The sequence below is a fragment of the Anguilla anguilla genome, chromosome 3 (genome assembly GCF_013347855.1).
Source record: "Anguilla anguilla isolate fAngAng1 chromosome 3, fAngAng1.pri, whole genome shotgun sequence".
Lineage (NCBI taxonomy): Eukaryota > Metazoa > Chordata > Actinopteri > Anguilliformes > Anguillidae > Anguilla > Anguilla anguilla.
Window position 1 is genome coordinate 29,230,971 of NC_049203.1, and position 15,314 is coordinate 29,246,284.

The following is a 15,314-nucleotide window of genomic DNA, read 5'->3' on the forward strand; positions in this document are numbered from 1 at the left end:
GTCAGAGAACTGAATGGGAGGCCAACTGCTTAGGATCGGATCAAAACATTGGGAGGGTAGCAGTATGGGGAGGGTAGAGGTATGGAGAGTAGGGATGCCACGGTGAGGAAATTTTCCCACCGGTTAATAAACTCATGACAACACCGGACATGTTACAAGATATTCATTGATGACGCTTAATATCTGTAGAGCGCTTACTTTGATCTTTAACGTTAGATCTTCCCCTTACTTTGAACAACACGAATGCTTAGAAGGTTGGTTCATTATTATTTTTTAATGAAAAACACAACAACAATAAAACAAAGTGCAATGACAAACTCTCTTATATTAAACATAGAAATAGAACTTTTATTAACAATACGAATAAGACGGATGACGGTGAGAGTGAGAGCACCTATTGTCCTTGTTATCCTCCAGTGGTTATTTTTGAGTACTTTCGCGATTATTTTCTGTGCCGGCAAATAAGTCAGAGGTGGTCTAGCGCTAGCTATTGGATGCTAAGGGGACGTGTATCCCCATATAAATGAATGGAACTTGACATACATTTGCTAGCATACTGTATAAGTGTTCGGTCTTGCGTATTTGAGGTTAATATGAGAAAGGGTGGTCGCTATCAGCACGTCTAGGAATCCGAATATATTCACAGTTGTAACCCAAGTCGCAGGACGCAAAATAGCCCTTATGAAAGCAGTTAATCAGTGAAATTATTAAGTAACGTCTGAGCCATTGGGTTAATGGGTCACGATGAGAAAAATCCGAGCGTGTTGCTTGTCTTAAAGTTGATAGAGTAAATAAAGCTGTACAGCACATATACGTTGGACCAGTCGTGTTTGGATGCCAATGTAGGTTCGCAAAGCCAGGAGCAACACTTGTAAAAATGTGATGTAGTCCACCATTGTTGTTGTTGCGCTTGAAGTTGGTGCTAGTGTTTCTGGGAAAGCGGAGACGTATACGGACGTATACAGTGACGTAATGACGTGGCTCTCTATTTTTTTTTTTTCTTTTGACCTGCGACGCTGCTGCGCGTGCAGACAGAGCAGACATTTTCAGTTTATAATTGTAGCGTCTGTCGTCCAACTAAGTATTGATAACACGCTTAGTATTTTACAAATGAGTTTTTTTATTTAATGAACGTGGGCGCTGATACACGAAAATTAACTAAATGGGTTTTATTTCTATTTTTTTTAAAAAGCAAAACGACGGTGGGGGCGGTGGGCAAGTAATGTAATCGGTGTATGCCCGAACACCGTGCAACACCGGTAACACCGGTAACCGCAGCAACCCTAATGAAGAGGGCAGCGGTATGTAGAGGGCAGCAGTATGGGGAGGGCAGTGGGATGGAGAGGGCAGCGGGATGGAGAGGGCAGCAGGATGGAGAGGGCAGCAGGATGGGGAGGGCAGCAGTAGGGAGGGGGTAGCGGTATGGAGAGGGCAGTGGGATGGAGAGGGCAGTGGTAGGGAGAGGGCAGCATTATGGAGAGTGCAGCAGTAGGGAGGGGGTAGCGGTATGGGGAGGGTAGCGGTATGGGAAGGGCAGTGGTATGGAGAGGGCAGCAGTATGGAGAGGGCAGCAGGATGGAGAGGGCAGCAGGATGGGGAGGGCAGCAGGATGGGGAGGGCAGCAGTATATAGAGGACAGTGGGATGGAGAGGACAGCGGGAAGGAGAGGGCAGCGGGATGGAGAGGGCAGCAGTAGGGAGGGGGTAGCGGTATGGAGAGGGCAGTGGGATGGAGAGGGCAGTGGTAGGGAGAGGGCAGCATTATGGAGAGGGCAGCAGTAGGGAGAGGGCAGCGGGATGGGGAGGGCAGTGGTATTGGGGAGTGTAGCGGGATGAGGAGTGCAGCAGTATGGAGAGGGCAGTGGGATGGGGAGGGCAGTGGTATGGGGAGTGTAGCGGTATGGAGAGTGTAGCAGGATGGAGAGGGCAGCGGGATGGGGAGGGCAGTGCTATGGGGAGTGTAGCGGTATGGAGAGTGTAGCAGGATGGAGAGGGCAGCAGTATAGAGAGGGCAGCGGGATGAAGAGGGCAGCAGTATGGAGAGGGCAGTGGTATGGGGAGTGTAGCGGTATGGAGAGTGTAGCAGGATGGAGAGGGCAGCGGGATGGAGAGGGCAGCGAGATGGGGAGGGCAGTGGTATGGGGAGTGTAGCGGTATGGAGAGTGTAGCAGGATGGAGAGGGCAGCGGGATGGAGAGGGCAGCAGTATGGAGAGGGCAGTGGGATGGGAAGGGCAGTGGTATGGGGAGTGTAGCTGTATGGAGAGGGTAGCGGGATGGGGAGGGCAGTGGAATGGAGAGGGCAGCAGGATGAAGAGGGCAGCAGTATAGAGAGGGCAGTGGGATGGGGAGGGCAGTGCTATGGGGAGTGTAGCGGTATGGAGAGTGTAGCAGGATGGAGAGGGCAGCAGTATAGAGAGGGCAGCGGGATGGGGAGGGCAGTGCTATGGGGAGTGTAGCGGTATGGAGAGTGTAGCAGGATGGAGAGGGCAGCAGTATAGAGAGGGCAGCGGGATGAAGAGGGCAGCAGTATGGAAAGGGCAGTGGGATGAAGAGGGCAACAGGATGGGTAGGCTAGCGGTATGGGGAGAGCAGCAGTACAGTTGAGGCCAAAAGTTTACATACACCTAGGCTAAAAATATTCAAACCCAGTTTTTCACAACTCCGCACATTTCATGTTACCATACATTGTTTTTGACAAGTCAATTATGGCATCTACTTTGTTCACATCAGAGGTAATTTTAAAACAATCAATTCCGAAAGCTACCCCACTGAAAATCTGAGATAGTACATAAAAGTTGAAATAAATGTCTCTTAGCTATTATTTTGAAATTACCTCTTATGGAAATAAAGTAGAAACCCTAATTGACTTAACACAGGAAAAGTATAAAATGTGTGGAGTTGTGAAAATCAAGTTTGAATGTCTTTAGCCTAGGTGTATGTAAACTTTTGGCCTCAACTCTATGTAGAGGGTCGTGGTACGAAGAGGGCAGCGGTATGGAGAGGGTAGCAGTATGGAGTTGTGGGTAGGGAACTGCAGGGTTGAATCCAAAGCTGAACAATGGTCACTTTTCATCACACATTCAAACCACAGCACTGATATATTCTAGTTCCATTTAAAAGGAAACGGAACCAGAACTCACCACTTGTTTTGAAAGTAAAGAGGCTGTTGGATAGAAGGCCACTGTGGGGGGAAGCGTAAAAAATATATTTTCATTCACATGGGACAGAATAACCACAGAGGAAACAATTACAACAGAGATATAATCATTTGGTCCGAAATGAGAATATGTACATAACTGGATAGAAATTCCAATAGACATCGTACAGTTCACCATACAACATACGCAATAATTTACGAGAAAGTAAAGGCATTTTATGTACAATGTATTCATATATATTTGAATAATATACATATTTGGCATGTACTATGAAATATTCCTACAGGACACCTTTTTGAGCAAACATGATCATATTATTTCTTCATACTGGCAATATGTGGATTTCTTTGATGAGGCCTGCAGGGTTCGCTGCTGAGCTCAGGTCAGCACAGCCAGCAGAAAGGTGAACTCACCTGGTGGAAGTGACGTTGTTGGCCAGTGTTCTTTCGTAGTACGGGATGCCTTTGCTGGCAACCACATTGATTTGGCCTCCCAGGGTGTTGGACACCACCCCTGCGTGTATGGCAGCCAGGCACACAGAGGAGGACTGTGGGGTGAGAGAGGAGATATAGGTGAGCCAAAAAGAGACACAGTTTCAGAATAAGTAAGGAATACTGTAAGAGCATGCATTATGTAAAGCACTGTTCTTGCGCATGAATGAGCCCCACAATCTGGCATCAAATCCAGAGTGTGTCTGCCATTTGTGAGCAGCAGCCCTGCGGGGAGACAACAATGGCTCTTGTGTTGCCCATGGTTAGGAGGGTTTCAGATAACCAGGATGACAGCTCATCAAGTACCAGCGACCTCTGAGGTTTGATTGGGTGTCCGCTTGCCCACCTGTTGAGCTACAACATCAAGTGTTCTCCTCTGAATAGTGTCTTTGTGAACCCGACATGCAAACTGTGGTGTGATGGCAAGCAGTGGTTGACCTCGCATAGGAGAGCACACTTTCTGGACTCACCTGAACTGTTGCATCAATGAGAACTAATAAATATGATTGGGCATCCCAAATAAGTGGCGATAAAGGGAGGCAGCAATAAAAATTAAGGGAGCACTTAAGCAATAACTCACTCCAGGCAGTGGCATATTGTAATTATATGGCAGCAATATACCAAGGCCTGGAGTGAGTTATTGCTTTTATAAAATGGTTACCAAATATGAAAATATGGATGTTATAGCCTCAACCCAATTAAAACATTTTATTAACAATTTCATTACAAGAATAATTTACAAGAACATTGTTCCCAGGAGATCACATATAGTGCCAGGCGGTTGCTATGCAACTCTACTGAATTGCCTTTTGTTCTGCCAAACTAGCTAGCAAGCAAGCTAGCGTTAGTGAGCTAACGAGTTTATACCTTATTGATGTTTATTTGTACGTTCCCATTGATTGTGCAACCACTGAAAAACGTTGTGTAGGTCTACTCATTTTGTTATTTGGAGGAAGCACATTGCTCGATGTGGCGAGGATTATGCTCCACCTTCTCTGGTCCTCAAGTCTTGGTCGTCAGTAGCTCTGGAGAGAGCTCTCGCACTTGTGCCCACTTATGGGCATAATCTCTCTCACCTAAAGACCCATTACATGTAGCGGTTTTTTAAAAAAATTGACTACAATGACTGCTTAGCCGTGGAGTGATAATTGAAATCGAAAAGTAAAGAAGCAGTAGATCTTATAGCTGTGGTATCCGGTTATTATATCACGGCTATTATATCATTGTATGTAGTGACTTATACTACAGGAAGGCAGAGAGCATTAGATCACCAACACAAGGGACAAACAGTCAGCTCTGATGTATTTTCAGGAGAATGAGGACCAAATGGGAGCAGCTGCAGATGGAAGAGCTGAAGCTCACACACACATACACACACACACACAAACACAGATACTATCACACTTACACTTGCATACACACCAGCACAAACACAAACTTACACAAATACACACACACAAGCACACACAAAGTCACTTACAGTTGAGGCCAAAAGTTTGCATACACCTAGGCTAAAGACATTCAAACTCAATTTTTCATAACTCCACACATTTCATGTTACCATACATTGCTTTTGACAAGTCAATTATGGCACCTACTTTGTTCACATCAGAGGTAATTTTAAAACAATCAATTCGGAAAGCTACCCCATGTTACCATACCCTAATTGACGTAACACAGGAAATGTATCTACTTTATTTCTATAAGATGTCATTTCAAAATAAATTAAAAAATAATAGCTAAGAGACAGATTTATTTAAACTTTAATTCACTACATCAGAATTCCTGTGGGTCAAAAGTTTACATACGCCAAGTTGTCTCTTTATACTGTCTGGAAGATTCCAGAAATTGATGTAATGACTTTTTAGAAGCTTCTGGTTGGCCAATTTTCATAATTAGGAGTTAATTTGGAGTTAATTGGCACCTGTGGCTGTATTTAACGGCCTACCTTTAGAGCCACTGACTTTTTGCCCACGATACTATGGGAAAATCCAAGCAACTCAGCCAAGACCTCAGAAAAAAAAGTGGACTGAACTCTTATGGAAATAAAGTAGATACCCTAATTGACTTAACACAGGAAATGTACGGTAACATGAAATGTGCGGAGTTGTGAAAACCTGAGTTTGAATTTCTTTAGCCTAGTGTATGTAAATTTTTGGCCTCAACTGTACATACGCAAACACAGATACTGTACATCAGCACACATGTGCATGCATGCCCACAAACACACGCACAAATACAAGTGCACATATGCACAAGCACAAACACAGACACACCAGCACGCAGGCACGTGCCTGCCCACACACACACACACACACACACACACACACAAACGCATGCCCACACACAAACACTGACAGACACCCACACAAATGAGACACACTTGTACAGTGTTACGACCTGGTCTAGGGTCAGACCATAACAGGGTAAATGATAAGGGAAATGGGAAGAGAAACATACTGCAAACCGACGTACTGGGCACAAGGCGTCTTGGAACGCTGAACTTTGGACAATTAGCTGATGGTCGTAAACTAAAAGCCTGAATAGCTTACCCCCTACTGAGTGTTGAATCTCCACACAGAGTAGCTTCAAAACTAAGAAAGGAAAAATAACAAAGCAAAATAAGAAAGTTGTGTCCCGATGGAATTTTTAGTTCATCTGGGAACACACTAATTAAACGGAGCACTATACGGTGAGCAGACGGAAAAATGTGAGTCGAGGTCAAAAATGAGCGTAAGGTCAAACACGAAATCCAATCAGCAAACAAAGAAGATGGGCTAGGCGAGAATCGGAGTCAAACAAAGATAACGTTGAATATGCAAAGTCAAACGAGGCAATCACTAAACACAACACACCAACCACATGTTCAAAGAGCTAGTTTCCACTGGTAAGCGGAAAACAGCAGCTTTTTCAAGCAAAGCAACCAGATAGAGAAACGACCAATTGCATGCCAACCAGAAAGAAGAAACACACTCAAAAGTGACAAATATAAACACAAACATACTGGGGTCGTAACACACAGCCACATACGCACATGTAGAAAAGCAGATGCATACACACGCACATAAGTGCACAAATGCATTCTCTGATCTAATGAACCTACATGACTGCCTCCAAGTGTGAGCAGGATGTGCCTTGTGCTGCAGCTGCTAAAAATTATTATTTACACTTCAATGTTTTTTCCCCCTTTCGATAGGCTGTATAAATCCACCTCCATGGGGCGCAGCTCCACAAGACAGAGCTAAAATTAGGCACACAGGTCCGTGCTTTTATAACGTGTTAGAATCCAGCCTCTTCATTCTAACTTTGTACAGGGTAGAAAACTAATTCTGGTCACAAGCTATGCATTAATGGCAATGTGTTACTTATTTTCTCTTCATTCTATAAATTGAAGAAATTTTTTTTGCTTATATATGCACATAATCTGGGCATGAGCCAGAACCGTGCCTTGTATTTACATGCTCCAGGGCAGATTCCAGGCTGTGCTGCAATCGCTGTTCGGATAATTGACAGAGAGGCAGAGCATATCGACAGAACAGGCCAATCAAACAAGGGCGAATGAACATACATCACAAAGACTGTCGATAAACGCAACTCTGTTCATCACAATCACTTGGAATGGATTTTGGAGTTGTTCCTCTTCCCATAAAGAAGAATAAAAACCACTAACTGTGACTCCGCTTGACAGCACATTCTAATGGAGGACACACAAGGACATCTGCACTGTGATTTCTGAAAGATTCTGATCGACCACCGTTTTATCATACAGGCGGCATTTAACCAGCTTAAACGCAGCAAGGACTACCACAGAAACCCTGTGACACACGGTGACTGAGATCTGCAAAGCAGGCTTCCCTGAAAAGGGACCGTAACCTTGAATGGGCTTCATTCCCATGTAAAAAAAAAAAAAAAAAAAAAAAAAAAGACAAAGGTAAAAAATGGTTGGAAGCGGACAGAAACCCGAGCTGGCTGTCCCAGTTTCCACAAGTGGGTGCAGGGAGAGACGTTTACCCCCCCCCCCCCTCCCCTCCCCCTCCAGAGGAGTACCGCAGCTGGAAGAGCTGTGGACAACACCACACGGGCCAGGCTCACCACAGAGGTCAGGTCTTGTCCCCGGGCAAACATTCACCGCTCAAGCATCCCACACAAAACCGCTCACCGCTTCCTGCTGGTTAGCAAACTAGCACCCCTCCAACGCTGAACTAACCGACCAAAATAAACAGCCACTTCTGTTCTGCCACGTTTGCCATGTACTGCATACACAAAAAAGAACAAAAGAAAAAACATGAATAAAAAGCCTCTGTTCCAGAGAGGATGTTGGTCGCTGTGGGAAAACCCACTGCAGACAAGTGAGCAACCCAGTAATACCGGACCAGGAGGGTGGGGGTAATGTCCCACAGAGGGGGACAATTTTGGGGGGATGTCTCATGTCTGACTACCCCATTCATTCCCTATGTTTTTTCACGTACCAGGGTTCCTCCTGTCCCCCAGACACACCGCCCCACCACCAACCCTAGGGCACAGGGCGTGACTGGTGGAACACAGAGCATTCCAATAGCATTACTCAAATTTCTGTAACACAGATGGTTCCAATTGTTTTGAGCCACAAAAGACCACATCCCTATTACATATAAATGTGTTGATAAATTCAGCCCTTGTGACATGACAACTTATAGATACCATTAGGCTACATTTTCTAGTCTGGTCAAGGAACACATCTGCTGGAGGAATTGAGATATACACATTGTTTCTTATGTTGTAGTTGTTTATTATTATTGTTATAATAACATATATTATTATTATTCTCACTCCCACATTAACTGAGGAGACCTGCATTCAGACTGTGACAGGCTGTTCAAGCACTGGTCTGATCTACAACAAGCTTGGGTTGGGCAATTGTGCTTCGCTCAAACCCAGGGCTATTTAACTGGCAGTCCTGGGACCAAATACCCCTCAGAGAGCCCTCTTGGTCTTTTGATCACTGAGGAATAAATGTATATTATTCAGATGCTTCAGAACATGTGGCTATGTGAATGTCTACATCTTCTGTGACAACATACCGCAAAGCTATGCATATTTCAACAAGACATCTACACTACATGGGCAAAAGTATGTGGACACCTGACATCCAACATCTCATCCAAAATGATGGCCATTGATATGGAGTTGGTCAATCCTTAGCTGTTATAACAACCTCCATTCTTCTGGGAAGGCTTTATACAAGATGTTGGAGCATTGCTACAGGGATTTGCTTCCATTCAGCCAGTGAGGTCAGGCACTGATTAGGCGACTAGGCGTGGCTCGCAGTTGGCATTCCAACTGATCAAAAAGGTGTTGAGGCCAGGGCTCTGTGCAGGCCAGTCAAGTTCTTCCACACCGATCTTGACAAAACCATTTCCATATGAAACTCGCTGTGTGCCCAGGTGCATTGTTATGCTGAAAAAGGAAACGGCCTTCCTCAGACCACAAAGTTGGAAGCACAGAATCATCTAGAATGTTATTGCATCAAGATTTGCCTTTACTGGAACTAAGGGGCCTAGCCCAAACCATGAAAAACAGCCCCAGACTAAGGGGCGTCCAGGCCCCAAACCAGAAGTAGTTTAGTATCTCTGGTCCACTCTATAACATCCAATCCCATAACAGAGTACAGAGCGGGGAATGTGGCAGGGGGTTAGAAATCAGAGAGATTTCACTGGCCAGACTGCACTTGACTGGCCACATCCAGCAGCTGGACTGTATTAGCAGGGTATCCAGCCAAATTATTATCTCACCTCTCCCTACACTGACTCACAGGAGTCTAGCCATCTGTGGCCCAGCCCTGCGACCTGGCCATGACTCGCTAACCAAGCATGAGGTAACCACCCAGATGCTCTCTGATGATGACCTCACACATGAACGAAGGGCCGAGCCGGACCTTTGTGTGGTAACCAAAAAATGGACTGATGAACATGCTCTCTCAAATCCAGATGTGGATATGATGGTGTGATGTGACTCAGCAGGTGGGTGACATGCATGCAGTGCATGAATATAAGCGCAGACATTCTCTGGCTGTTCAGGACAGGAGACATGATCCTAATTCTTCACTGTCCAAAAGGAAAGGAAGGGAAAGGCAACCAAGTCAGCTGATAAGCAGCCTCACATGTCCGGCCCATATCCTATCAGCCAAACTTCCAGGGACGTTCTTTCTGAGAAATCCCAATCTTGTGCATTAAGGCTTCTAACTGTAGGCAATGATTCAAAAAGGAAAATTCTCAAGTGGTACATCAGTACAGTTGAGGCCAAAAGTTTACATACACCTAGGCTAAAGACATTCAAACTCAACACAGGAAATGTATGGTAACATGAAATTAAGTCAATTAGGGTATCTACTTTATTTCTATGAGGTCATTTCAAAATAATAGCTAAGAGACAGATTTATTTCAGCCTTTATGTACTATATCAGATTTTCAGTGGGTCAAAAGTTTACATACACTTTGTTAGTATTTGGTGGCATTGCCTTTTATTTGCTTAACTTGAATCAAATGCTTGGGGTAGCGTTCTGCAAGTTTCTCACTATACTTTGCCAAATGTTTTGCCCATTCCTCCTGACAGAACTGGTCTAACTCAGTCAGGTTTATGAGCCTCCTTGATCGGACACACTTTTTCATTATGGAATTCAGGCAGGGGTTAAATTGGGGGTGGACATAGGTGTTGGTAAATAAATAAATAATTTTGACCGGCAGTTTTACAAATAACTATGACAATCCAGTCAATTTTTTGTGTGCTCCAGTCCATGTGTTCCCTCTAGCCACTTACTCGCTCAACCAATCAAAAATCAGAAGAAAAAAAACTCAGGAAGAACAGTCATTTATATAGACAGAAAGAAAAATATAATTGATTGTCTTGACTGTTTGGAAGCGGACACGGTATGTAATTTCATTACCATGTAATTTCATCTATGCAACATTTTAAAGAGAGATGAATAAACTGCCCCCACGAATGCCGGCTATTATTAACGGCAACTTTGATTGCATGAGGAAAATCAGCAGGTTGCTGGTCAGCAAACTAGGATTGAATATTTCCCACATACATAGGCCTAACGGTTTATTCAGCGGCGACTGGTGAGCTGAAAATTGGTGGGGCGCAAAACTTTCCTTTAAGCTAATCACTGATCACAACCTGTTTTCATTAGTAATTTTCCTTTATAATCAAGCGTGCCAACGATCGGACTAATCAAATGGCAAGTAGCCTAACACACAGCGTCTTCATACAGTGTTAGGGGGATTAAATCATAAATTCAATGTATCTGTTAAAAATCCGTTTTAATCACCAAGTAGTCTACACTTAACAAACAAGATACACCAGTCTGTTATCTACAGTGTTAGTTTTCAGAATAACCAGCAAAAACAAAACCTGCAATTCAATTTTGTTTACAATCTACACATTGCAGATATTTGCTATGAATATGAGTGCGGAGAAAGAAGTGCATCTATCCGCAAATAATGTTGATTAAAAATGTGCACAATTTCGTAGTGCAAATGAAAATAAATGTAGGCTATAAGGCCTAGGCTACTCGCTAAAACTGCCTACTTGGGGAGAGCTGGCTATATATGATAGTATTGAGTAGCCTATTTTGAGGATTAATCGTATTGATACTCAAGGAAAATTAGGAGAAGATTCCGCCACTGCTTAGTGATTAAAACTGATTTTCTAAATCGCATTTATCATTTGATCTCCCTAACACAATGCAAAGAAGCACTGTGTCCCTTTCCAATTGATTAGTCAGATTTTTGCATGATGTTTCAAAGGAAAGTTTTGCGCCTCACCAGTTTAAGACAAATGGATAAAGGAGGAAGAAAGGGAGGACAAAAGAGGAGGATGACGATTATTTTCGTGGGTAAAAATAAATTCTCAGCATTAATGACACTCAATAAACTTAAAATATTTTATGTAAAAGCTTGCATAAATAGTATACATTCTTTTTAAAACATTGTTTTCCTTAATTACAATTATGTGCACAATACATTAAAGATACAACTATTTTGAGCTGAGACATTCATTGGTTTGTACCTTTTTTCATCCACCTCCCACCGAATCTCAGGGTCCATCCACCTCCCAAATCCCAATTTAACCCCTGGATTCAGGTCAGGGCCTTGTGACGGCCACTCCAATACTTTCACTTTGTTGTCTTTCAGCCATTTTGTTACAACTTTGGAGGTATGCTTAGGATCACTGTCCTGCTGACAGACCCAGTTTTTAGCTGATTTTAACTTTCTAGCTGATGTCTTGAGGTGTTGCTTCAGTATTTCTAGATAATCCTCCTTCCTCATGATGCCATCAATTTTCTGAAGTGCACCAGTCCTTTTTCCAGCAAAACACCCCCACAGCATGATGCTGTCACCCCCATGCTTCACAGTTGGGATGGTGTTATTAGGATTAAAAGCCTCACCCTTTTTACCTCCATACATAGCGCTGATCATTATGGACAAACAGTTCCATTTTTGTTTCATCTGACCAGAGAACACTCCTCCAAAAGGCTAAATCTTCGTCCTGGTGATCACCTGCAAACTTCATTCTGGCTTTATCATGCCGGTCTTGGAGTAGGGCTTCTTCCTTGCGTGACATCCTTTCAGGACATGGCAATGTAGATTTCTCTTAATAGTGGATGTAGATACTTTGGTGCCTGATGCCTCCAAATCCTTCACCAGTTCCTTTGTTGTTGTCTTGGGGTTCAGTTGAACCTTGTGGACCAAAGTTCGTTCAGCACTGGGAGTTAATTTGTGCATCCTTCCTAAATGATGCAGTGTCTGTACGGTTCTAGGTCTTGGCTGAGTTGCTTGGATTCTTCCATGGTATCAAGGGCAAAAAAGCAGTGGCTCTAAAGGTAGGCCCTTAAATACAGCAGCCACAGGTGCCAATTAACTCCCAATTAACTCCTAAATATGACTGCCCTAGACTCTTTTACCATGGTTAATGAAGATCTGCTTAGTAAAGTGGTAACACTGTTTTTACTTGTTTATCAGGGGATGTTCTAAATATTGTCAAGTACTCGCTCCAGACTGGCTTTTTCCCAACTACACTTAAAACTGCCATTGTAATCTGGTTTCCGTGCCAGGCACAGAACAGAGACAGCCCTAGTTAAGGTTTTAAATGATCTTAGATTCAATCTGGATGCCAAGAAACTCTCTGTCCTGGTCCTGCTAGACCTCAGTGCGGCATTTCATACCATTGACCATGAGATCCTCCTTGACAGACTGCATAATTGGGACAGTCTTTCTGGTGCAGTTTTAAATTGGTTTAGGTCCTACCTAATAAACCGTGATTTTTTTGTTTCCCTCGGTGGCCACTATTCAGAGAAAGTGCATATTACATGTGGTGTGCCCCAGGGCTCGATTTTAGGGCCTTTACTATTCAGTCTGTATAAGATCCCATTAGGGGCTATCATCCGCAAGCATGGCATCAACTTCCATAGTTATGCAGATGACACCCAGCTGTATGTCTCGGTCATGCCAGACGATCTCAGCCACATTGATACCCTTATAAGCTGTATCACTAACATTCCCTCCAGCTGAACGAAGACAAGACTGAAATACTAGTGATCGGAGCAAAGGCCCCAAGAGAGAAAGTGGTGACACAACTTAAATCATTGTCACAAAAAAATATCAAACCACAGGCTAAAAACCTGGGTGTCATTTTTGATAAACTGAACTTTGACACCAATATTACGAATGTGACTAAGGCTGCCTTTTATCATCTAAAAAATATTGCCACGGTCAGGCCTTTTTTCTCTCAAGCTGACACAGAGAGGCTTATGCATGCTTTTATCTCTATCAGGTTGGACTACTGTAACTCCTTTCTGGTCTACCCAAAAAAACAATAGGTCGATAACAACTAATACAGAATGCTGCCGCCAGGGTCTTAACTAGGACCAGAAGGAGAGCACATATCACAGCTGTTTTAAAGTCTCTGCATCGGCTTCCAGTCAGTTTTAGGATCGATTCTAAGATTCTTTTACTGGTTTTTAAGTCCTTACGTGGCACTGCACCTGAGTATATTTCAGACATGCTTTTAAGATATGTTCCTGGCAGATCCCTCAGATCCTCTAGCTCCGGTCTTTTAGTTGTTCGTAAAACCAGGACAAAATGGTGAGGTGGCATTTAGTTTCTATGCCCCCTAGGCTTTGGAACACCCTACCTGAGGATCTGAGGACAGCTCAAACAGTTGACATTTTTAAACAAGGACTAAAAACATACCTTTTTACCATGCCTTTACCTAGGAACAATTTTTATTTTATCACTTTTTTTTTCTTACATTTGCTAATACTCTTCCTACTTGATTTTATTTTGTTATTTTATTCTATTTTATTTTATTTTTATTTTTTATTTTTTGTGAAGTGCATTGCAAAACCTTGTACAAAATGTGCTATATAAATAAAGTTTGATTTAATATGACAATTGGCCAATCAGAAGCTTCTAATAAATCATTACATCAATTTCTAGAATCTTCCAGACTGTTTAAAGAGACAGTCAACTTGGTGTATGTAAACTTTTGGTTTCAACTGTAGATAAATTAAGACTGGCTAAAACAACATTGGCTAGAACCAATCAGACAGTTTTTTTGCAGAAAGGTCTCTCAGAAAATTAATTTCCACTTCCACAAACTCCAGAGAGTGCATCTGTGGTGTTGTCCAGCATCACAGGGTCTGATGGGAGTACTTTAGGCTCATTGAAAGGCCTAATTTAGGGAGAGATCTCACTGGGAGAAAAAACAGTCTTGGCACCTTCCGGGACTGGACTGCGGCCTGCCCCAGCCTTCCCACTGAACACACTGAGCACATAGTTTTGCGAGGCGGGGGAGGGGAGATACCGGGGTGCTACAGCAGACATTCCTCTGGGGGGCTGGGGAGGGGTGGTGGAAGAGGGTGGGATATCACCAGCTAAGGGATGTGTCATTGAACTGTTCTCTCACCAAGGAGCTGCACTGCTCTCTATACTGCAGGACCATTCCATCCACTGCAGTAAGCACTGAGTGGCTCAGTCTCTTCTCTCACAGACAAGAACATAGTGAATATAATAATTAAAGCTTCATTGCCATTAAACTTAAGAAATACTTACATCTCTGTATCCATGAGGGATTGTTCCTGAAATCTCTCCAAAGACTGCCTGGCACCCAGCAGGACAGAATTTACTGAAAGGATATGGAAAAACATCCATCTATACACACAAAAAATGTTATCAAATTGATTATATGTTCTTTAGAGTGATAATAATAATAAGTATTATTATTATTATTACTATTATTATATACATCTCATAGTTCTCAAATTTCAGATACGCCAATCTTCACACTCAAATGGACCTCCAGTGGTGTGTCTCATCGCCTCAGTAAGCTCCCAGGCATGATTCATCAACGATAGAACTGGTGACATTCAACGTAGAAAAAAGATCACAAATCTTACTGTACCTGAACTCTGGCTCTGTGAAATTGACTCCTTTGTCAAGACAAGTGATCAGATCTGGAAAGAGAGGGATAAAATTATTAAATGTATAAAATAATAAAGATACAACCCCACTTGTGTGATTACACATAAACAGACCTGAAAACCTCAGTGGTTGGACAAAGAGCTTCCTCCATGTAGTGTGTCCCTGCACTGAATTTTGGGTTCCGCTGCTGAAAGCCCCCTGTT

The 15,314-nt window shown here is 43.2% G+C and overlaps 1 protein-coding gene across 3 annotated transcripts in view; it reads right to left on the reverse strand.

Annotated features, from left to right (window-relative positions):
• The window catches only part of dcbld2 (discoidin, CUB and LCCL domain containing 2), a 93,324-nt gene that overhangs the window by 42,873 nt on the left and 35,137 nt on the right, over nt 1-15,314 (reverse strand). For all 3 annotated transcript variants that reach the window (XM_035409250.1, XM_035409251.1, XM_035409252.1), the window contains exons 4-7: nt 15,092-15,143; nt 14,743-14,815; nt 3,572-3,705; nt 3,141-3,181 (exon numbers count right to left, since the gene is read on the reverse strand). In XM_035409250.1, the coding sequence (XP_035265141.1) occupies nt 3,141-3,181; nt 3,572-3,705; nt 14,743-14,815; nt 15,092-15,143 (300 nt within the window). The remainder of the gene's footprint in view (nt 1-3,140; nt 3,182-3,571; nt 3,706-14,742; nt 14,816-15,091; nt 15,144-15,314) is intronic.